Source organism: Crinia signifera, chromosome 8, assembly GCF_055691185.1.
Source record: "Crinia signifera chromosome 8, ASM5569118v1, whole genome shotgun sequence".
Taxonomy (NCBI): domain Eukaryota; kingdom Metazoa; phylum Chordata; class Amphibia; order Anura; family Myobatrachidae; genus Crinia; species Crinia signifera.
Window position 1 is genome coordinate 67,329,615 of NC_139224.1, and position 25,753 is coordinate 67,355,367.

At 44.6% G+C, this 25,753-nt stretch overlaps 1 protein-coding gene across 3 annotated transcripts in view; it reads right to left on the reverse strand.

The window, feature by feature from the left end:
• L3MBTL2 (L3MBTL histone methyl-lysine binding protein 2) overlaps positions 1 to 25,753 on the reverse strand; it is a 176,564-nt gene that overhangs the window by 83,536 nt on the left and 67,275 nt on the right. For all 3 annotated transcript variants that reach the window (XM_083156631.1, XM_083156632.1, XM_083156630.1), the window contains exons 7-10: positions 22,491 to 22,625; positions 21,403 to 21,491; positions 15,043 to 15,274; positions 12,834 to 12,898 (exon numbers count right to left, since the gene is read on the reverse strand). In XM_083156631.1, coding sequence (XP_083012757.1) covers positions 12,834 to 12,898; positions 15,043 to 15,274; positions 21,403 to 21,491; positions 22,491 to 22,625 — 521 coding nt within the window. The remainder of the gene's footprint in view (positions 1 to 12,833; positions 12,899 to 15,042; positions 15,275 to 21,402; positions 21,492 to 22,490; positions 22,626 to 25,753) is intronic.

Sequence of the window (25,753 nt, forward strand, 5' to 3'; positions counted from 1 at the left end):
CCTCTGTCTATCTCTTCACTGGCTCCCCATTCCTTTCCGGGTTCTCTTTAAACTCCTCACCACCACCTACAAGGCTCTCTCCTTCTCCACCGCTCCTTACCTCTCTTCACTGATCTCTATCCACACTCCCTCCCGTCCTCTTCGCTCTGCCGCCGACTGACCTCTCACCTAATCACCTCCTCCCACTCCCGTGTCCAAGACTTCTCTCACGCTGCCCCCCTGCAATGGAACAACCTCCCGCCACCCATCAGGCTTTCTGATTCCCTTACCTCCTTCAAGCGCTCCCTCAAAACCCACTTCTTCCGATTAGCCTTTTTCTCCTCCTCCTCCTCCTATCCTGCCTACCCTACCCCTCCATCCGTTCCTACTTATCCTATTGTTTTTCATTTGTCCACCCATCTCCTTTTAGTCTGTTAACTCTTATGAGTAGGGCCCTCCTTCCTCACGTACTCACCCTACCTCTTTACCTCACCAGTGCTCCTGCCGGTTTTTCCCTTCCTCTACCTCATCTTCAAGCTCCTCGACAATTTCCACACCTACTTCAGAACTGATGCTGATTTTAGTTCTACCAGCTATACCCCTATTTATGCTGTATTTTATCAACAAACCCTGTACGTTACCTTGTAATTTGTTTTTTGTTTGCTATGTACAGCGCTGCGGACACTTTGTGGTGCCTTATAAATAAACGTACTACTACTACTACACAGTGATCCTGTTTAACCATGTGTGCTAAGCGATGTGAGCCAGGCATTTTCCCAGGTGGCTAGATCGCCCATACACACATAGCAATAGGTGTATACTCAATGCTAACTGCACTAACACTGCAATTTATTTAGATCTTGACTGCATGTGCTAAAGAGGTGACCGGGCGATATTGAAGTGCAGGATCATGCATCGCCATCACTATAGGGTGTACACACACAGAGTGATTTGTGTTTAATTTCTTAGCAATCTAGACCGATTGCTTTGAAAATCGATCCGTGTGTGTATGTCTTATTTGCTTTTGTTTGTTAAAACAGTCACAACAGCAGAAGGCAATGAAATACATACATTCATCAGTAAACATAAAGTAGGGGCATGGCCTGGCTAGTGAAGGAGCAGGATGCACCATTCCTAGGCTCCTGCACTACTCTTCATATAACTAGGAGTAGTGCTTGGTTATAATGTCCCACAGTTCCTACATACTTCCATCTATACTGAGGGACTCCCTGTCATAAGGTGGGCAGCGATGCGTAGCCGGGGGAGAGAGACATCCCTTCCTGCCGGTTGTAGCCCTCACCTGTCACAGAGCCATGACCTCAATTACACAGTGCTCTGGATAGTGGCCATTGATGGAATTTGTCAGCCACCTCTACATCACACAGCCACCCTCTCCCTGTACCTGTGGTCCCAGAGCCTCGAGGGGAACAAAAAGTTCTGGGAGCTCCCTCCTTGGCCTACCCGCGGCAGACATCTTGAAAATGCCCTACATTGAAAATCCTCCCGTCCTTTTATTGTCCGTGTACTGTTGGGGAGGATCCCCAATTGTGTGGGCTGATCATTAGATATTCCCCCCCCTCCCATCATTGAGCAACTGCCCTGCACTATAATGTATCTCTCCCTCCTCTGGGGTAGGCATATTAGATACAACCTGGGCTACATTACTAGTATGCCTGCTTCTGTTTACTGAACTACATCTCCCAGCTATTCAGATCTTATGGTCTAGGTTGGCAGCTCTGAAGTCACTACTTTGCGGCTGCTCACTAGCATGTGTGCCTGAACCCCTGCATTCCGTCCGACTGTCCCGTCATCTCCTCCTTATGTATTTAACTCCCGGCATGGTCAGGACCCCCTGACTCACCCAAACATTATTGGGTAAAGCAATTAATGTGAACACCCAGGATCATACAGCAACGAGGCATGCTCTTTCGGTGCTAACTTCTCTCGTGGTATAAATGCTTTTATAATTTCCATGGGGCAAACCAAAAAAGAGGACAGATGCCTGCTACTAAAAAAGCGGGTGACACCACCTTGCATCCTATCTTATATCTTTACCTTCACACCGACACTGAGGATTCTCACCATTCCCCTGCCTTTCTCTCCTGCTGAAGTAGAAGCTATGGTCTCCCCTACATCACCTATCTCAACGGGTAACCTAGATGTCTCCATGGCAGATGTATTGGCCCAACTCCACCTGACAAAGAAGGACCTCACGACTAAATGAGATTTCCAAGACCATGAACACAAAATATGGGAGACAGTCAAATCTGAAATCTCACTGCTTCAGTCTGATCTCTTACAAATAGCACATCGGGTAACCGATACCGAAGATTTTGTAGAGGTACTTGACACCTCACACTTCATAAAACTGTTGCATTGCAGGCTCAGGAACTCAGAGCATTGCAAAAACGTCAGAATGACTTGGACCTCAGAGGCAGGGGAAATAATCTCTGAGTTTAGGGAGTACCCGAGGATGCCCAAGGTCCTGATATAGTTGATGCCCTCACCTCGTTCTTCAATGAAGTTCTGGCAGTGGATTCGGACAATAACATACTGTTTGACTGCATTCACCGTGCCCTGCGTCCGAAATGTCTCCAAACTAATGCCCCAAGAGACATAATTTGTCATCTGTCTCCATTATTACCATGTAATAGAAGAGATACTCTCCAAAACAAGGAAACATGACCATCTGGAATTTTTGGCTCCGCCATACAAATATTTCCAGATATCTTCTGGCATACGCTTCAGTAACGGCAACTCCTTAATCCTCTGACGGATGCTCTAAAAGATAAAGGTATACAGTTTTGCTGGGGTTTCCCAGATATCCCATGATGGCCATCAGATCAGTTCAAATTCGATAGATTTGGACACTTTGCACAATGCTGAATATCGTCAAACCTTTCTTAGTAGATTGGACCCGCTGAGTCTTCTTACCCCACATGCCTCCTGGACCGTGGTTGGAAACCGAAAATGAGGCACCCAGTCTTCCTCTCCTACTTGTAGGGATTCCATCACCTGAGGCCTTTACATTAAGTTACCAGCATCCTGTTTACTCTTTGCATACTATGCCGCTGATTGAAAGATTGCCTGATGCAGCTCAATAATTAGCCCAATGGTCTGGTGACCGTTTTCTCCCTCAATTTATAGAGGTTTGATTTCCTATGGCTCCTCTTCTTGCAAACCCCCTTCCCCACTTTTTTTCTTTTCTCTGTTTGATATCTCTATTACACCGTTTGTTCATTGTTTTTTATATAGTATGCCTTGATGCTTACATATGATTTACAGTTCTATGTTGTTTCCAACACCATAGTAGTATCTCGGCCTACACATTTATGTTATATTTTTGTCTTCCTAAATATATTTGTGTAATTATATGTTTTCACCTGCACAGGTTGTTTCTAGTATCCTGGGTGGTTAAATTTCCGCCACATCCCAGTTGGATTGTCCACCATCCTGCATTGGACTTTAGGCCAAGGGGCCAGTCCATTTGGTCCAATGGCGGTTACATTATCATACTTACTTGCTCTTATTCAGATTGTCAAGATATTTTCAGTAATTGTTTACGATTGCATTAATTTTTTTTTTCTTGTATCCTTTTCACTTCTTTTCTCTTAAACCTCTTCCCAAACCAATTATTACCACACGTCGTCGTGGTTGGATGATGACTGACAATCTCTTTTGAAAAGGTACTTTGTTATTGGCGAGTTGGAGTTGCTATTCTTGTCTCCTGTCAGCCTCATCCTCACAAATGGTACTACAGATGCAGCCCGTGTCATCTTGGCTGGGCAGCCGCCGGCTCCCGCCAGGGGGCACGGCTGCCCGAGGCGCTCACACAACCTGTGGCAACGGAGCTCCCCGCCAATGTCCGATGATGCTGATGGTTCCCCTTGCAGCCTCGACTCCCCCCTTCCCCTAACCCTGCTCATCTCCCTGAACCAGAGACGGGCAGGGTGCCAATGCCCAGCCGCCAAGAGACTGGGACGCACGTGCACGTGAGACGCATGCGCGTCCCATAATCAAAAGGAGAAGAAAAAAGAAAGAGACTTTGTGCGTGCACACTCTAACGGTTATTTAAGGTTCCACTATATATAATGTTTACAATAAAAATTTACTTTTATTGTGTGGGAGGTGTCACAATCAAACAATTAAAATATAGAGAAATGACAGGCAAGTGAAAAAAGAATAGAAAAATGGGTACTTGTGTATTGTCATCGCGCCCACATTTTCTATCGTAGGGCATTGTACAACCAAAAAATTGCATTGCATCGCATGGGATTGGACCCGATTTTTAATCGTACAGGCACCCAGATGCCTGATTCCTATGTTAAATGCCCCCCCAGAACCGATTTTTGATTGTACACCCACCCTGATGGGTAATGACTATGTTAAATGTCCCCCCATTGTTAACACCACCCCACTATAAACGCCAACCCGAAGCATCGTGAGCGCAGCGAGGGGCGGCGGTACACGTCCTCCGACCTTTTCATACCATTTTATATAGCGAGCGCAGCGAGCCACCGACCCCGAAGTGTGGCGAGGGGACGCGGATGACTTCACATATATTTCACGTCCCCTCGCGGGGCTCGCCACACTATATAAAATCAACTACACACTGACGTGGATAGTGGGGGTATGAAAAGGTCTGAGGATGCCACACTTCGGGATGGCGTTGATAGTGGGGTGGCGTTAACAATGGGGGGGCATTTAAAATAGTCATTACCCATCAGTGTGGGTATTCAATTAAAAATCGGGTCTGGGGGGGGTATTTAACATGAGAATAAGCCCAAACCTGGCATGATCGCGTCGCATCGCATGCCATTATAATGGCATGCAATGCAACGCGATATTTAAATTGTATACTGAAGCCCGGGGAAAGGCTCAAATCCGGTCGCATCGCATACCCTAATTAGTGGCATGCGATGCAATGGGCGCCGTGATAATACACCAGTACCAAATAATGTGTTTAAAAATGGTTAAATAACCGTGGAGCCATGATAGGAGAGACTGTGAGCGTTTAATTAGCTATGTATTGTTACCGTAGCGTATAATGACATTTATAGGTGTGATTCACACCGAGTGACCATGGTTGGCAAGTGTTGTGAGTGATCTTGTAGTAATTTCTACAATCTGCAACAAATGTACAATCTGTAACAATGTATGCAATCTGCAACAGTCGTAAATGTTCTCTTGGAAATGTATTAAATTACTGAACACAGCCTGTGATAGTCCGCATGGCCTGTGTATGGCTATAAGGGATGTGCTCAAAAGATTCTATTATTTTATACTCAGAGCTGTCTTTCCCATTGGGCACCATGGGCAGTTGCCCAAGGGCCCTGGGACCTAGGGGCCCACCCCTATGGGAAAGACGGTGGGTTCCGGGCAGCAGGGATCAGGGCAGTGGCGGTCCAGGTCCCTGTAGCCCAGCCCGCTGTGCAGACTGTGACTGGCCGCCTAGCCCGTCCAGCCAGACAGTTGGTGCAGCGTTGGTGCACCAACTTAGGACATTGCAGGTCGATCGGCCTGACAGCTTAGCTGCTTAAAGCGGGGGCAGGACACAGTGACGGCACCACACCGAGGAGTTTTCATCTGCTGCATGACCGTGAGTGATGCTCCACCACCTGCTGCCCACCCACCTATATGCAGCAGCGGGGTTCCGGGTGTCGGGCAGCTGCGGCTAGGAGCCTGCAGGGCGGCAAGCGATGCTGAATTTGAAAATACTGTCCGAACGCTGATTGGCTGAATTCACCCAATCCACATCCGGCCAGTCTTTTCAAATTCAGCTCGCTTCCCGCCCCGCCGGCAAATAGCGGCGTGCTACAGACTCCTAGCCCCAGCCCTGATCCCCACTGCTGCACAGAGGTGAGGGGAGGGAAGTGGCTCCTGGGCAAATTAATGGGGGGGGGGGCAGTGAATTATTTTGCCCAGGGGCCCTCGCTTATGTTAAGACAGCCCTGTTGATACTAATAAGCTGATCTGTGTCCGCTGGACCGCTAGTCCACAGATCTGCCACAAAGGGTCCCTATTATCTGCCGCATATAATACACCAATATATTGAAAGGCCGGTGAATATATCATAAATATATGGATTATTGCTGTCTGGGTTGCCACTATTCCCTGCTATACTGTGGTAGCTATATTGTGGCGGTGTCACATTCTCAGACTGACATGCACACCAGTTAACTACACATGTGTTTGGTGCCACATGTGTGTATGGCAGATCGTCCCTTCCAATTCCAATTGATATATTAATTCACAGACATGGCCATCATGGAAAATGTAGATAATTCCTTTTGGTTCCTAGGACAGTCACCATTACATTCGTGGTCGTGTCCCTCAGGCTGGTATAAATTGATACATTAAAGCATCTCTGGTATTATAGGTATCCCCTCACCACCTTCATAATCATTTAGCAGTACAAGTTAGACAGACAATTTATTGTATTTATACTATTCTCTACTGACAAAAAGGTCCTCTTTAATACTTTAGCGTCTAACGCCACATGTCAAACACAGTCTATATCAACGGCTAATCAAGCCGGATATCCGGCTTCATCAGAGCAAGACGAATGACCCTGAGTTCAGGATTAATATTCAGCTGTTCCCAGCAACCGTTGTTATGGACAGGTACTATCTATGGATGCGGGTTCTTACTGTATCCTCTATAATTGACGGCAGCCGCACTCGGACAAAAATATCTGACCATATCATAGGCTGACCATGTCATAGGCTATCAATAGTTTCCAGATCTGTAAGTATAATGTATTATGTTCTGAGCATGTTCCTGTATCATACAAATATTCTCAAATGTCATCATTCAGCTGGTGCATGTTGCTATCGCTATATATCATTCTCTAAAATATCCCCGTCTGCCTCATTCTTTATAGATTCCTATCAATGCCTATATATTATTTCCTATTGTAATTATTGGATATCCATATCAATGTTAAAAATGGTGGTATAATATTCGTGTGATACATATATTTAAAAAGTCTAAAATGTCCCAAAAAAGTATTTGTAATGATGCATGTGATGTGCAAGCATCCCTCATAGATACAGTACACTACAAAATAGCGTGTGAAAATATATGTGTAAAGGGAGTATAAAAAATATTTTAAAAGAATACATTCATTAAGCATAGTGTTCAAATGGGTGACCGTGAGTGATATTCTTTACTAGGTCCTTGGAAAGTGATCTGAAATCTACAGCTTAATAGGTGTAATGAAATAGATCACACTTCTACATACATCATCGCATGATGAGCGATAAAATGATGTACTCACTATATCCAGTGGTAAATAGAGCAGGGAAAAACCAACTCAGTGAAAGTACAACTGTATAAAACCCATAAAAGACTGAGGGATCCGCCGATCCCAAAAAGGTGAACCATCATTCTTTTACTTTCAGTTTCGTTTTTCATTACAATGCATTTGCCTGATCTCAGCACTGCCACCTGTGGCAGCTGAGGTGTACTAACTCTGGAGACTGAGTACAGTGCTGCAACTGCAAGTGAAAGAAAGAACAAGGCTGCTGCTGCTAGGGATGGCCATCGGTGCAGACTCGTTGGCCGATTCTGCACCCAGCCATCGATCAGTGTTTTACTCGGTCATGTATGTTCTTATTTGTTCAGCTCACTGTTGTAGAAAAAAAATGGCAAAAAAATTATTGGAAAAACAAATTATGCTTCTTTATTATCAAAGTACCCCTTCTTTCAAAGCGAATCGTTGAGCCGTGTAAAAGATCCGGATCTTTGCGCGGACTGGTCTGCTGGATCCCAGCTCTCGTTAGTGACCCGTTTTGCCCATCTCTAGTCAAAAACAAACTAATAGTAGGCTTATTCCCTACTTGTTTACAGCGTATATTGGCACTACATAGCTCCCCTACAGCAAGGGTCAGGGTGAATGGTGCCCTTTCCGGTCCATTCGAAATCAGAAATGGGACAAGACAGGGTCGACCTCTCTCTGCTCATCTTTGTGCTTTGCATACAAGACCTAGCAAGAGCGATTAGGGCCAATCAAAACATTCATGGTATTAGGGTAGGAGGTCACGAATACAAGTTGGCATTATATGCTGATGACTATTTCCAACCCTGTCACCTTGCTCCCTGTCCTTATGAGTGAATTTACTATGTTTAACACTCTCTCGAATTTAAAAATGACTTACACTAAATCAATTGCTTTAAATATTAATACTCCGCAGCGGGTGATTGAGAAGATTAGTGGCTCGTTCATATGGCTCAGATCTGAACCGAAAGTAATGTTATAATAAAGATACTATATGTGTGTTTATATGCTCTTTTATGATTAATAAAAAATTAGTTTGCAAAAAAAATACAACACAATAGCCTAATAAAATATTGCATAAAGTATGTTGGCATCCCTGCACTGCACACTCTGAACCCACAGAGCGTATTTCTAGACATTCCCATGGGGAAGTCCCAGATTATGGAAAATCAAAACAATCGGGGAAAACTGAGAAGCAAGCATATGTTTCCCTTTAGCAAAATCTCAGATTGTTTGTCCTGCTTGTTTTTGGTGGTGGCTTGCTTGCTTTGAAATTGCCAATATGACCCATTTCACATTGTATATGGGCCCGTCGTCACCCCACGATTGACGCCAACCCGAAGCGTGGCGAGCGCAGCGAGCCCGCGAGGGGTGGCGGTACACGTCCTCCGACCTTTTCATACCCCTACTATCCACATCAGCGTGGAGTTGAGAATATAAAGTGTGGCGAGCGCAGCGAGCCCGAAGCGTGGCGAGTGCAACGATCCCCGCGAGGGGACGCGTATACCTGTGAAGTTATACGCGTGCGCTCGCCACGCTTCGGGCTCGGTGGCTCGCTACACTTTATATTCTCAACTCCACGCCGACGTGGATAGTAGGGGTATGAAAAGGTCAGAGGACGCGCACCGCCGCCGCTCGCCACGTTTCGGGTTGCCGTCAATCGTGGGGTGGCGTTGAGGGGGTAAAATTGGGGGGTCTGGGTAATATTTTACATTGAATCCAATGTAAAATATGGTCCCAGGGACCCTATTCACATTTGATTCAATGTAAAAATCGCGTCGGTCGCATCGCATGCGATTTGGTCGCATGCGATGCGACCGACGCAATTTTTCCGACACGACCACCCCGATGCTAATCGGGGTGGCCGTGCTAGGAAACAAGTACCAATATGTTTTATTCACCATTCGATTCTATCCCCATTCAATCCAAATCACATCGGGATCGAATAGCAAAAAAAATTGCATTGTGTGAACACACCTTTAAATTAATCATGTATACATGTATATCCCTTGTCTTTATATGTTTTAATAAATATATTCTTTTAAACTTTTTAACACTGTTTGAATCAGTCAATACATATTTATATATTTTTATTATTTTGTCTGGTTCTGTTTATGCACTTTACTCAGTAGAGCAGGCATTCCCAACCATGGTCCTCAAGGCACACCAACAGTGCAGGTTTTAGTTATATTCAGGCTTGAGCACAGGTGACTTAATAGTACCTGAGTGATTCTGATTAAACCATCTGTGCTGAAGCCTGGATATCACTAAAACCTGCACTGTTGGTGTGCATTGAGGACCGTGGTTGGGAATGCCTGCAGTAGAGGCTTACAACATCCGGGGTCGCTGGAACCCCCTATCCATGTTTACATAATTTTATAGCAACTTACAGTACTATTACTTTTTTAATTAGGGGAAAGCCGACACCCTTTATGCATAAGGAGTGTATACACATACAATTTTTTTTAGTGTGCATCAGAAGGGGAGTGCCGATAAGATGTCCGGTAAGCTCTGGAAATATACCCTTTCACCAAATCAGTGGGCAATCGTTAGCTAATATTAAAAGTAGTTTATTTCTGATCAAATCAAATATAATTGAAAAAAAATTCTTAAAGCTCAAGGTATCAGAATATTTAATTATGCTAATAGGGGAGTGAGCTCATTTGGCAGGATCCTCAAGTTAGCACAAGGACACGGCAAAAAAATATATGTGTTGTTCATACAGATGGATTTCTTCAGGGTAAATAAAAATGATTAATTTCAGTTGTAGATAGTATTTTTCACTGGTTGTGCTTAGAAGTAGAGGACAGGTGGTGGGCAGTCAATTGTTCTGTTGGACACACCACTGTAATCAACATTTTTGACTATGTGAGCAGTCCTGGTGAAATAGTTTATTTTCAGAGCTTATAGGACAAACTTCATTATTTGACTTCTATTGTGTGTGCAGTTATATGCCATCAACTCAACTGTACAGCAATTGTGGATAATTTGTTACCTTCTGTAGACTGTAAGCAGATTTTCTGGGCGGTATTCAATGAGCCTGATTCGCCATGTTTTTATGGCGAATTTGTGCTGTTTGGCGAATTTTTGACAAAAACGGTGAATCACCCTATTCAATGACCACATGGCGAATACATTTGAAGGTTTTTTTCGCCATGATTCACCGAGTAGCAATCGCTATCTTTTTATGGTGAAGTAGAATGTGAACTTTTAAAATAAAGTGTTTTGTTTTTTACATTTGGTGTCAAAAAATCAGGAATTTTATTCTGAGGAGGGGCATGCTATTTTTATTCATGTGCTGTAAGCACATGAATATATATTTAATTAAACATTTTTTTTTTTTTTTTTTTACACAGCAGCCAGCAGGGGGCGCCGGAGCCGAGCCGCTCATTACATATTCATATATTCACTGCACCCAATGTTACGATCGGGTATAGTGAATATACGTGGCCCCCTGCTGGCACCCCCGGGGGGCAGCCTGTGCTGCCTGGCACCCGGGGAGCCCACTTCCCCCCCACAAACGTTCAGGGGCAGGCAGAGAGACTTCCATCTCTCTGCCTGGCACCCTCCTCAGGCTCCCTGCGGCATTCGCCGCAGGAGCTCATATTCGCCTGTCAGGGGCAGCGAGCCCCTGACACGTTGAATACCGGAGCCCGCTGGCTCCGGAACGTGGCGAATGTGCAGCGAATCCTAAAAAGGATTCGCTGCACCTCGCAGGTATTCACATTGAATACCGCCCTATGAGTTATCTTTTTTTTTTTCAAGTCAAAAAATTGAATTACTCATTTGCTGCCTGTGCCAAGTGATTACAGACTGTGGAACTCACAGGACCTGACCAATAGGAAATTCCCTTCTTGCCACCAGTAACCACCTGTTAATGACTCCAATCATTATGCAGTGGGCAGTTATGAGGCTGCCATTACCTTCTCTCATGTGGCACCTGGAACTCAAGCTCCTACCACCGGCACCAGAATACTTTTCACTACGTTGACACGCTGGTGACACACTCCCTGATTAATATCGGCTGGTTCTAGTAGCTAGCAGAGGGTGGAGCTTGCAGATGCTGGACTTAAACATGCACAGGTAGAGAACGGGAATATGTTTGTCGTATTCCTGTTAGTTGCAAGATGTAGACACTGTCCTCTTGAAGGCAAAGATGTTTATGTGCTCAAAAAGTCTTTAAGACTTAAGTCTGTCACTAAAGGTCCTACGGATTATTTTATAGCAAACAAAGATATTATAGTAGCATACACTCTTTTCAGTCAGGGCTTTATATAGTCAGAAGACATAATAGCATAGTAAAATCCTCCCCCATATACCATTAGAATCAACCTAATTTCCTATTTCCCTTCATACAGTATAACACCTCTCAACTTTTTGAATGTTGAAATCCGCTGAATTAGTGGCATTGGTACTCCCAACAGACCCCCCCCCCCCAAACACCCACACACAGTTGTCAGCACAGTTGGGAGGCATGCAGTATATTTGTTACAAATGTACAGGACACCATTGCTTCCTTTACCTACTGTACTTGAAACTTTACATAGAGAAGCATACATTTCTCATGTTAATAACACCTTTCCTACAGGAACTGCAAAATTAATTCGCATCACAGCTCCTAGTCACAGAGAATAGTGATTTTTTTCCCCAGTCATATACAGAGTGCATCTTTTCCCTTTAAAATACATTCAACCGCATATTAAATCTAAATACATTAAAAAGCATGTAATCCTAAAACTGTGCATAGAGTACTACATATAACATTAACACTTGTACATTTACAGTATATTGCACCTATTTGTCCCTTGAAAATATGGCGGATCTGCTACAAGTTTATCCTGTGGGCCAGGGCTCCAGCCACAGGTGCTCTATGGTAAGAGGGTATAGATAAATTCTCCTCTACATTTCTTCACCTTGGGGGATCCTAGAGGAAAGGACTTGTAGACTCAATAAAGACGGACCACTATTCTTATCATATGATTTTATTGCTTTTACATTAAAATTTAATTATTACATCTCTTTAGCACCCTCTGGTTTTTGTCTTTAGATAGATAGATACATACTCACCAAGTCCTTCCAGATTCTAAAGTTCCAGCATTCACATTTAGTAGAATGAAGTAGTATTTATTGAAGAACGATCTTAGAAAGATCTTAGGGAAGGGTGGCCAGATGACGGAGCGACAGTCGGGATTCTGGCAGTCAATACACTAACATTGGAATCCCGAATGTAAAATGCCCCACACTCAGGAACCCAACTGTCAGGGGCTACTCTCCCTCGTGGGGGTCCAGGACCGAGCCTGCAGCATGGCGAGTGCAGCGAGCCCACAAGGGGCTTTATTGCGCTTGCCCATCTTTTGGAATACCGGCAGTCGGGATTCCGATGATGGTATACTGATCGTCGGGATTCCAATGACGGTATAATGATCATCGGAATCCCAACTGTTGGGCCAGCATACCACACTTATTAGTGAAATCCAGTTCACAATAAAAGTTGCCGGAAAGGTTTCAAAGTAAAATAATTATATCAAGTTTCCAATAAATTATAGTTTTAGTAAATTATAGATTTCTGGCTTACCTGTTTAAAGAGATGTGGCACAGCATCACAGTATACCTTGTAGAAGGTTGGTTGTCGCTTTTCCCCTGAGAAAAATTATTACATACTGTACAATACATAGGACAAACAGTACACAAACAATGGGATACGATAAGATATTGTATACAATTTCCCAATGTGGTATCTTATGTACACTCTATGTATGTCATAAGATCGTAATATGTGAAGAGCATCACCCAATAGCTCATCATCAAGCCTGAATGCAGGATTATCATTCCGTGTCTCACAAAATGCATGGGAGTGCACATCTTACAACAAATTATTTGTACACATTACACAATATTGTACTGAAATTAACTAAATTGTTACAATTGTGTACAATATTGCATAATGTTTATGGCCCCTTAAACTGCAGTATACTCCGAGTGCAAAATAATAGATCTATGTATATAATACCGATTCAGAAATTAATATAAAAATAAATAATTATACAGATTAGCACACCATTATTAATAATTACACAAAATACATTGTTATCCATTCTACTCCATGCAACCATACTCACTCCTATGACCCCATTAAAACTCTCTTTAAGGTGCGTACACACTATGGCCCTTATTCAGATCTGATTGCAGTCTAAATTTGTTTGGAAAATGGGCAAAACCATCTGCACTGCAGGTGAGGCAGATGTAACATGTGCAGAGAGAGTTACATTTGGGTGGGGTGTGTTGGAACTGAAATTTAAATTGCAGTGCAAAAAGAATTCAGCCAGTATTTACCCTGCACAGAAACAAAATAACTCACACAAATCTAACTCTCTCTGCACATGTTACATCTGCCCCACCTGCAGTGCACATGGTTTTGCCCATTTTCCAAACAAATTTTTACTGCGATCAGATCTTAATAAAGGCCTATGTGATATCATCTACATACAATATTGTTAACAATTTCCGCTGTACCCCGGCCAAATGATCTAGTCAGTGCACTGAATGATATTGATAAATATATCGTTCAGTGAGGTTATCGGGACCCTGCTCCATACATTCAGCAATTGACGATATAGTCAATGATATTGAGCGTATACACTGTACGATATTACAAACGATATTGCTAAGAAGGACCAAAATGAGCGATATCGTTTGTAATATCACATAGTGTGTACGCACTTTTACTCTAGTAAAGCAATAGGACTGGTATCCAATTTGTCTAAATACACGTAGCTGTCTAAAGCTGACATAAGACAACCATTAGGCAGAGTAACCACATCTCCTCCACTTTCACTAGAGCCTGATAATGCAGTGAATGAAAACCCCACGCAATAGTGGCCATTTTCCTGTTGGATGGAGTGCATTCCTGTGTTGTTTACAAATGTATAATGCCCACGAGTGAAGCCGATCCAGCAGTTATCAAAACCTGACTGAGATCAGCCAACAAGCTCAACCTCTGCCATGTGCTACTGTGCATGAGCAGCGTGTCAGTGCATCTTTACTTCTTATTGTTCCTGAAAACAGATTGACCCATAACAGATCCAAACATACAGGGCCCTTAGAGCTGCTGGAAGTACAATATCACCACCACTACAGTGAGGGACAGTAGTGCTAGGAGGAGACAGCTGCAGATGTGATCTGGCCAGGGGAGAGGTAGGGAGAATCCAAACACTGATGTGATCTGGCTAAGCATACACACAAATACATATTAAGTCATCCAATATATGTACAGTATAATAGTATATACATATATATTTATTTATATGACTAATCTCATTATCTAAATAGATATTTATATGACTAATCTCATTATCTAAATAGATATCGGTCAAACTATTGGGCACCCCCCCCCCCCCCTAAATTGGAACCAAAAGTCCATCGGAACATGCGAGTACAGCAGAGTAGCCAGACAGGGTTTATAGTGTTTATAGTTTTCCCGGGATGTAGTGGGTAGCGTTACAGCAATGTAGCTGCGGAAGGATGGATTGCCTTGTGATTTTGGCCTGGGGGAGGGGGCGTAGCTTCTCAGTAATGTGTCCAGTGAGGGAGGGACAGTCTTTTTTTCAATGGAACGGTGGTCTGGCTCTTACACTTTTATCCTGGCTTCTAGATTTTAGAAAACATTGCCAAGTCCTGATTTAGACCTAATTCTGTTGAATGCCGTAGAAATTGGGTCAAATTTGTCAATCAAATAAGTTCTAGAAAAGAAAAAAAACTTGAAAGAAAATAGGCATACTATATACCTGACGTTTTGATTTTGTGCCCAACCCTATGTGACCAGCCTATTGGATGAATGAGCGGGCTATTCATATGGCACCAAAAGTCATCCGTATTCTCTCCATCTTCGTACAAGAGTCTCAACCTTCCTCCAATTACCGTATCAACCACAGCTATCCGCATGCGAGATACGTGTAGCTTATCCACAGTTTCCAACCGCATACACTGCCCGAATTGACACTGCAAGTTCTCAAGCAACTACAGGTAGATAAAACAAAAAACATAAGCAGGAATGGGAATTTGAATAGTTGAAAACATTCCTCGCATGATTTACGCATGCACACACCCAGGCTTTTGGGGGCAATTGTCATTGTCTTCAAATGCCTACAAAACTCCTAGGGCAAAACACTAATATATTTTTTTTCTTAGAATATCATCAGTTAAAACAATTTTGAAGTGCACTTCTAACACAATAAAAAAAGACACACAACATATAACATAAAATAACTGCATATGAGGTTCTACATTTGCTGTAATGAGGCTTTGGAAATCATGGCTTTTGTAAATAGATATATGAGGCAATGAAATCACATAGTTACCAGTCCTGCATCAAAGAGTTAATGAAGAAGAAGATCGATTGAGCAGCGCTGTGTTGGCAATGAAAGAATTAGCCAATTGGCAATAAATTGATAATTTTGTATATAACATATAAAATGAAATAATACAACATACAATCACATATATAGCATAATAAAAAGATAAATAAATATAAAATCTCACTCTCGGATTGGATTGGAGTCTGGAATGGCCAATGTCCAATTAGATGTCAGTCCGAATGGAAAGTGCACTTAACCATAATTTGTTCTGCTGTATTGGGAAAACAATTCCAACGGTTCGTTGGGAAGAAGTCCACTGATCCTCTCTATTGGTGCGGATAGATGTTGATACCGCTGGAGGGGATGGTGGAAGGTGTCCAATTTATCTCCCCAAGGATTCCTCTAGTGGTTGAATGGAAGACGTCCTTTGGCTCAGGCCCGATCTGAAAGCCTCCTATTGGTGGTGGAAGAGTCGTAATAGATGTTTATAAAGGAGGGTGGGCGTCTGTTCTCCAAACTTGACTGATATTGGGGGAGGGGGGGCAGGACTCTCAAACAGGTGGCTGTGATGGTAGTCTGCTCACCCGGAGGGATACACTGCCAGTATCCCCAGTCACTTTAGATGGAGACGGCCAAGTTCTTGGTGCAAATACACTAATCTCAACAGGTGGCAAGGGATGGCGTGGCTCACCTGGAGTTAAGTGTACTGGAAGGAATCCCGGGGGGAAAAGTGAAATGAAAGTTCCCAATTTAAAGCAGCAGTGAACTGAGGTAGTTGGAGGTCCAATCTGATGAGGGTGAGAGGCTACACCTAACGCGTTTCGCCACTGGCTTGTGGCTTTTTCACCTTTGAAAAAGCCACAAGCCAGTGGCGAAACGCGTTAGGTGTAGCCTCTCACCCTCATCAGATTGGACCTCCAACTACCTCAGTTCACTGCTGCTTTAAATTGGGAACTTTCATTTCACTTTTCCCCCCGGGATTCCTTCCAGTACACTTAACTCCAGGTGAGCCACGCCATCCCTTGCCACCTGTTGAGATTAGTGTATTTGCACCAAGAACTTGGCCGTCTCCATCTAAAGTGACTGGGGATACTGGCAGTGTATCCCTCCGGGTGAGCAGACTACCATCACAGCCACCTGTTTGAGAGTCCTGCCCCCCCTCCCCCAATATCAGTCAAGTTTGGAGAACAGACGCCCACCCTCCTTTATAAACATCTATTACGACTCTTCCACCACCAATAGGAGGCTTCAGATCGGGCCTGAGCCAAAGGACGTCTTCCATTCAACCACTAGAGGAATCCTTGGGGAGATAAATTGGACACCTTCCACCATCCCCTCCAGCGGTATCAACATCTATCCGCACCAATAGAGAGGATCAGTGGACTTCTTCCCAACGAACCGTTGGAATTGTTTTCCCAATACAGCAGAACAAATTATGGTTAAGTGCACTTTCCATTCGGACTGACATCTAATTGGACATTGGCCATTCCAGACTCCAATCCAATCCGAGAGTGAGATTTTATATTTATTTATCTTTTTATTATGCTATATATGTGATTGTATGTTGTATTATTTCATTTTATATGTTATATAAAAAATTATCAATTTATTGCCAATTGGCTAATTCTTTCATTGCCAACACAGCGCTGCTCAATCGATCTTCTTCTTGTTTGCAAAACTCTTTGTAAAACCACCCGCAGGGAGTGACTTCCCCTGCACCCCAGCAGCTGCTAGGAGATACATCTCATACTATAGGCGCCCTTACTGCTCTCTGGTAGAGCAATTTTTCTTCTTTTTTCTATCAAAGAGTTAATAGCTCCTGTGGCCATATAGATGTTTGTATGGATATTCCTTCCTGGTGTTTTGTAATTTGGGAAGTCTTTCATATGGAGTATAAATGTCCCCCTTCCGTGCTCTTTGTACTCGACTCCAAACACCCAGGGTTTGAAGATATTAGGGCCACAGTACTTAGAGATTTTCTCCCGTCACTTAGCTCTTTGCTAGTGGGATATAGAGTATCAGCGGTGACCAGACTCCTTCCTTGAGGCTTACATACGCGTTTCTCCGCCTGTGGTAAATCGGCAACTTCCTCAGATCTGAGGAAGCCGCCGATTTATCACAAGTGGAGAAACGCAGGGGGATGCCAAAAACCCTACCACTGGCCCTGTCTCTGCCTGATGGGGGGAGGAGAGGGGGTGTTTTTAGGTGACATATAGAAATGAGTTCCCCCACCTCTGCATGACAACTTTATGCCCTGCGTCTACCTATGGCCCAGCTGCGCCTCCTAAAAAGGAGCTAGGTGATTTATTCACCAACCCATATCCTTACAAGTTTCCTCTAGAGGTCTGCAAAAACCTCTTAACATGAGGGGCAGCAATCTAGACCCAGAGTAATAAAAGATCCCCCATTGTGTTATTGGTACCAGCGCTCCTGTGTGACATATCGTCACCCCTCCTGATCCTAGGGCAGAAAGTTGCAGGAGCTGGAGACATACTGTATGGGAGGGAGCGCAGGAGCTATGGAAACATAGGGGATGAGTCTGGAGAGACAGAGAGGGAAATGAGGCTGGAGAGATAGAGAGAGGTTGAGACTGAAGATGGACAAATAGAGTGAGATGAGGCTGTTCAGGGGAGGTGGGGGCCTTAATAATATGCATGTATTGGACCCTAAGGGTTCTGTTGCTGGTCCATTCTTTCACCAATGAAAAAACAAGGCTTCCAAACTAATGTATGTGCAATAAATTGATAAAGTATTTTTTGTGGCTGGATGATAGACAGTTCCAAAGTCTAATTTATGTTAAATATTTATACTTCCTTGCTTTATTATTAGTGCTTGTCTGTAGCCTGTACTATTATGTGGATGTCCCTTTCCCACTTCTAGAATATATTCGTATGTGATATAATACATATATAAGCTTTGAAAACTAATATTATTTTCTGCTGCTTTTATTATATAAAGAACAAGGCAGACAATGCACAGCTCTCTCTACGTAGTTGGATAACTCCACTGATCCTGGCACCTCCAAACTCCTCTCTCTCTCTCTGCTCCTCTCTTGGCCTATCTTAGTGGACTACTTCTCCCACCTACATCCAAGGACATTCCCTCGATCTCGTCTTCTCCCGCTCTTGTTCCCTTACTGACTACACTATCTTGGCTTTTCCTCTTTCTGACCATCACCTCATCTCTTTCTCACTCACTGCTTCCCCCTCTCCCACCCCCTCCTTCCAAGTGCATTGTCTCACGGCATAACGTCAACACACTTGATATTTGTGCCTTCTCAGACACGCTGTGTCCTCTTCTCGCCTCAATCGCCGCCATGTCATGCTCGAACCTCGCCACCTCCCTCTATAATGACACCCTATCTTCAGCATTGGACTCTGCCTGCCCTCCCACCTCTGACCCCCTTTGATGCTCCAACCCCCAACCGTGGCACTCGCCTATCACCGATTGCTTAATAAGTGCTCTCGCACTGCTGAGCGCTTCTGGAAGAAATCATGCACCCTCGCGGATTATCTCCATTTCAAATTCATTCTTTCCTCATTCAGCTCTGCCCTTGCTCTGGCCAAGGAATTCTTCTTTAAGTCCCTCATCCTTTCCCAATCATCCAACCTCCACAGGCTCTTCACCACCTTCAACTCCTTGCTCTCCCCCCCCCTCCTCCAGCTCTTCCCTCGTCCATCGTAGCCGCTGATTTTGCTACCTACTTTTCAACCAAAATCTCCTCTCTCAGGACTGCCATCACTGCTGCCATGACCTCACCCTCTCCCTCCTCCCCTCCTTCATCTCCACTCCCCTCCTTCCCACCCCTGTCATCATTTTACCCCACCACTGCCGCTGAAGTTCATTCTATCCTTCAATCTGATTCTCCCTCCACCTGCCCGCTCGATCCTATCCCCTCCAATATTATCCATCGTCTCAGTCAGTCGGTCTGCTCTCACCTGGCTCACCTCTTTAATCTTTCCCTATCCTCTGGGATCTTTCCCTCCTCCTTCAAACACGCTCTTCTCTCCCCAATTCTCAAGAAATCAAATCTGGACCCCAACTCTCCGTCCAACTACAGGCCCATCTCCCTCCTCCCTTTTGCCTCCAAGCTCCTAGAACGTCTGGCCTATAATAGTCTCCCAAGCCACCTTACTGCTAACTCCATTCTAGACCCCCTCCAATCCGGGTTACACCCTTTACATTCCACTGAAACTGCCCTGACCAAAGTCACTAACGATCTACTATCGGCAAAATCCAAAGGATTCTTCTCTATCCTCATCCAGCTTGATCTGTCGGCTACCTTTGACACTGTTGACCACCCTCTCCTGCTCAACACCCTCCGCTCCTTTGGCATCACTGAAACGGTCTTCTCCTGGTTTTCCTCATACCTCTCCGATTGCTCCTTCTCGGTCTCCACTCTGAGCTCCTCCTCTCCTACTACCCCGCAGCCAGTCGGTGTTCCCAAAGGGTCAGTCCTTGGCCCTCTTCTCCCTCTACATCACATCTCTTGGCAACCTCATTAGCTGCTATGGCTTCCATTACCACCTTTATGCTGATGCCTTTATGCTGATGATACCCTAATCTATCTCTCCTCCACTGACCTATCCCCATCACTCCTGTCCAAGGTCTCCGAATGCCTCATGTCCATCTCAGCCTGGATGACCCAACGCTTCCTGAAACTAAACATGGCTAAAACTGAACTTCTAATCTTCCATCCCATGAACATCCCCTCTTCGCCAACTATCTCCATCAGCATTGGTGAAACCGAGATCACCTCCACCGACCAAACGCGCTGCCTTGGTGTCATCATTGACTCCTCCCTCTCTTTCACCCCCCACATTTGTGCTCTCTCACAGTCTTGCCGCTTTCACCTCCGCAACATCTCGCGCATCAGACCATTCTTCTCCACTGACGCGACCAAAATGCTCATTCACTTTCTTGTCATCTCCCGCCTTGACTACTGCAACATCCTTCTCTCTGGGATAACTCTCGCCCGCCTCGCACCTCTCCAATCCATTCTTAATTCTGCTGCTAGGCTCATCTTCCTCTCCCGCCGCTCTACCTCCGCCTCCCCCCTCTGTCTATCTCTTCACTGGCTCCCCATTTCTTTCCGGGTTCTCTTTAAACTCCTCACCACCATCTACAAGGCTCTCTCCTCCTCCACCGCTCCTTACCTCTCTTCACTGATCTCTATCCACACTCCCTCCCGTCCTCTTCGCTCTGCCATCGACCGCTGACTGACCTCTCACCTAATCACCTCCTCCCACTCCCATGTCCAAGACTTCTCTCGCGCTGCCCCCCTGCATTGGAACAACCTCCCGCCACCCATCAGGCTTTCTGATTCCCTTACCTCCTTCAAGCGCTCCCTCAAAACCCACTTCTTCCGACTGGCCTATCACTCCTCCTCATAACCTCTTTTGCTCCTCCTATCCTGCCTACCCTACCCCTCCATCCGTTCCTACTTATCCTATTTTTTATTCGTTCGTCCACCCACCTCCTTTTAGTCTGTTAACTCTTATGAGTATGGCCCTCCTTCCTCATGTACTCACCCTACCTCTTCACCTCACCAGTGCTCCTGCCCTGTTCTTCCCTTCCTCTACTTCATCTTCAGTCTCCTCGACAATTTCGACACCTACTTCAGAACTGATGCTGATTTTAATTCTACCAGCTATACCCTATTTATGCTGTATTTTATCAACACACCCTGTACGTTACCTTGTAATTAGTTTTTTGTTTGCTATGTACGGCGCTGCGGACACTTTGTGGCGCCTTATAAATAAGAGAACTACTACTACTTGTATGACTTACCTTAACATGGAAATCTGCTGGAATAGTCTTTGATCCAACCAGTTGTTTCATTAGGAACTCTTTCCAATTGGTATATTTTGTATGGATAGCTACAAAAAATAATGCAACATTACTGTTTTTGGAACTCTGTTCTCATTTCACAAGACATGTATCTAAATGCACCAAAGGGCCACTGCGGGGAGGGGGGTGAGCAGTGTCATCCCCTTTCCCACCAGCCACATTTTAAAAAATACCAAGAAGGGTGGGTGCAGTCACAGCTGCTGTTCAAGATATGTATGTATCAAAAACATTTTGTCCATGAACGTATAAAAGGGTAATTTTCCCAGTAAAATACCTATAACTTTCATCCGAATTAATGGTAGCGGTGCCTCTGTAATTTGGAGGATATACTAGACCCTTTTTCACATGAAGTAATGACAGTACCTTTGTTGTTTTAAGGGTACACTGCTATACAGGAACACTATAGATCCAATTCCGTGGGTAATATAGTATAGATAACCATGTGGTCAGAAATAAACAGCAATAAATTATAAATAAAGGACTCTGACCAAGAGTGTTGTTTGCAAGTTTTCCTCGCATAGATTTTTAAGACTATTGGCTGTGACCTCCTGGTGAAAGGCTCAGTGTAGCTGGTCCAGAACCATTTGAAGAATGCGATATAGGTAAACAAAGTTTCATATGAGCTCATGTTTACCAAATGCCCTCACCTGTGGGACATTGCAACCCGGTGGGAGGGATAGTAGGACAATCTCCAATTAGCAGGACTGTCCCACTGTAATCAGGATAGTTGGGAGGTATGGTTTACATCAGGGATGTGGAACCTTCGGCCCTACAGATGTTGTTAAAGCACACATCCAGAATTCCCTGCAACAGTTTTAGCATGGCCAAATATCAAAACTGTACCAGGGCATGTTAGGATGTGTAGTTTAACAACAGCTGGAAGACCGAAGGTTCCCCATCCATGGTTTACATGGTAAAGGCTTTCTCTTTTATAGTTAACCGAAATTACTTTCTGCTTGATTTTAAACATCCCAGATATTGATTAACTTAATGTTGATATGATATGTTAATATTTATTGTATTCTTACTCTGAGGAGGTACCAGGATCTTGCGGTTCACAGCACACCACCCTATAGGATGAATGTCCACAGTTCCAAGGTTACACCAGTAATTATGTGTTGAATCATCTTCAAAACCTTCGTAGCAAAGTAAAGCCTTATAACCTGAAAATATACATAACTGAATATAAAATATATACATACACACATATATATATATATATATATATATATATATATATATATAAATATATACATACATACACACACATTATATATCTTGAACATCACTCTTCAAATGTATTCCTTTTACTGTAATGTGTATTTCATAACTTTCATTATTATTTTAATAGCAATGGGTCATTGGGTCGACAAACCTTAGGTGGGCACCTGAAATTGATCGACATGGGTAAGGTCAAAAGGGCTTAAAGACTGTCCATCTTCCCATTGTCAACAAGCATTAGGTCGATAATGAGAAGGTTGACAGTCAAAAGGTCGACTTGAGTTTTTTTAAAAAATTGTCCCGATCACACTATTTTATTCTCCCATCATGCCATAATGGATGGTAGGGCATGAAATATTGCCTGTCAGCACATGACGGTTGAAAAAAATGTGAAAAGATCATGTCGACTTTTTGACCTTCCCTTTTTCAACCTAATGCTTATGTCGACCTTCAAACCCTGTCGACCTTACCCATGTCAACCTATTTAAGGTGTTGGCCTTCGGTGGTTGACCCAATGCATGTCAAACGTGATAGGGTTGACCTAATGAATGTATACCATTTAAAACTCTTTTGAAAATATTTGTAACGTCCCTATTGTTTTCAAGGTGGCTGTTTGATTGAAAAATAGGGGAAGTCTTTTTAACTTGATCTATTCCTTTGGTGTAGTATACAGGGATAGAGGATTTAATTACAACCCACTCATTGATTATGCCAAGTGGTCAGATATTGAACCAATGAAAGATGTCTGCACTTTCTGTAATGCATTGTAGTGGAAAGGAGAGCCCGAGGAATTACAGGTATACGGTCTCTCTTAGGGATGCAGTTAAAATCCCGGCGGTCGGGATCCCGGCGTTCAGAATCCCGACGGCCGAAATCCCGACAATTTCTCCCTCCGTGGGTTTCCACGACACCCCTGGAGGGAGAATAAATTAGCGTGCCGAGCGTAGCGAGGCACCGGGCCCGCTGCGTGGCGAGCGCAGTGAGCCCGCAAGGGGGGGCGATCCACGTCCCTCCCTTGTCGGGATTTCGGCGGTCGGGATTCCGACCGCCGGGATTTCATACTGAATCCCTCTCTTAAAGCCTAGCTAGATCCCATACAACCACCAATAGAACCATTACAATCAGTACTGAGCATGCAGAATCCATTATCCAAAGATTTAATATGTGCAATACAAGCATACAAGTTTTTTTCATGTCGACCTTTTTAATGCATCTACCTATGGCCTGTCAACCTTTTTTGTCAACCTGCAGACAGCATCCCCAACATTTCCTCTCCACTAACCTAAGGGGAAGCCCAACTGTCCTGTGCATAGACCTCATAGTGAACAGAGCAACTGACAGTTCTCTGTTTTGAGCCCGGATGATAATGAGGGATACGGTCATTAGGTCTACAACAATTGGATCGACAAGAATCGGGTTGACACCACTAGGTCAACATGTAGCAAGGTCGACATGGGTCAAGGTCGACATGGGTCAAGGTCGACATGGGTCAGGGTCGACATGGGTCAAGGTCGACATGGGTCAAGGTCGACATGGGTCAAGGTCGACATGGGTCAAGGTCGACATGGCTCTTTAGCTTTTTTTATGCAAGCTAGTATCCGGTTTGCCTTAGCTGCTGCTTCTTGACAGTGAGAACTACATCGAAAGGCTCATTCGCACTAGTCGATGTTCAGCTTAAAATGTTGGCCGTTTTGAGCGATTTTCAGCTGAAAATTGCCCAGTGTGTATGGGCCACCGAGTGTATAGGCCACTGATGGCAGACTAACGACATACCTCCCAACTTCTGTCCGGAGAAAATAGGGACACTCGCGCGGCTTCACCCGAAAAAGGGTGTGGGGCGTATGCAAATGAGGGTGCGGCTTATGCTAATTAGCCGCGACCTCATTTTCATACGAGAATAGACGCTGCGCGCATGCGCACAGCGTCTATTCTACTAGATTGGGGGGGTCTCCCAACTGCCACCCCCCGCAGCGGGACAATGCCTGCCGCGGGTGGGACAGAGGGACAGGACCCGAAAATCGGGACTGTCCCTCTAAAATCGTGACAGTTGGGAGGTATGTAACGATGATGCGCGCTCCTGCATCATAGCTAGCAAAGTCTCCAGTCTAGTGGGTTTTACCAGCATGCCAGCGATGATGGCTGGTTTATTCAGCCATCATTGCTGTGTGTGTGTGTGTATATGCCCTTCTCCCTCCCCCTGCAGTGTTGCTACCTCCGGCTACTCCGTATACTTATGCCACAAGGAGCAGGGAGGAAAAGCCAACACCCACCCCCCGTCCACCGCACCTCCTACTCTCCTTCTCCCTGCTCCATAGCATAGAGGAGAAGCCACCTGCAGTCTGCCGTTCACAGCAGCTCCAGGCACCCCCATTCGCCCGGAACCCCTGCTCCCCTTCTCCCTCCCCCTGCTCTGTATATTCCTGGAGCAGGGAGGAAAAGCCGACCACCGGCAGCAGCCCCATCTCCCCTGCTGCGGCGGCTCCAGCTACCCTGCCGCAGCAAACACAAACAGGCCACCAATGTTTATTCATATTAATATTAGCCAGTAGTATATACATTGCTGGCACATGCCAGCAATGTATATATTACTGGTCCCCTTGCCCACCAAATGTTTATTCGTATTAATATTAGCCAGTAATGTATACATTGCTTGTACATACCAGCAATGTATATATTATTGGCCCCCCTGCCCACCAATGTATATTGATTATTCTCCCTAGTGAGGCTTCACGACTCCCATAGAGGGAGAATAGAATAGGTGGCGAGCGTAGCGAGCCACCGTGCCCACAGCGAGCCCACAAGGGGCTTTGTTGCGCTCACCATGCTGTCTGGGTCCGGCCAGTCGGGATCCCGATGTCGTGATAATGACTGTCGGGATCCCGACTGTCGGAACCCTATACCACACCCTGGCCACCAATGTTTATTAATAGTATATGAGGCGGTAACGTATGGCTAGCACTGTATCCATTTGGAATGCATTTGCGTTCCATACATTCCATCCCATAATTAACCTCCTTTTCAAATATTTTTTAAGAAGTGAACAGCTTTATTTCAGCTGCAAAACTAGTCT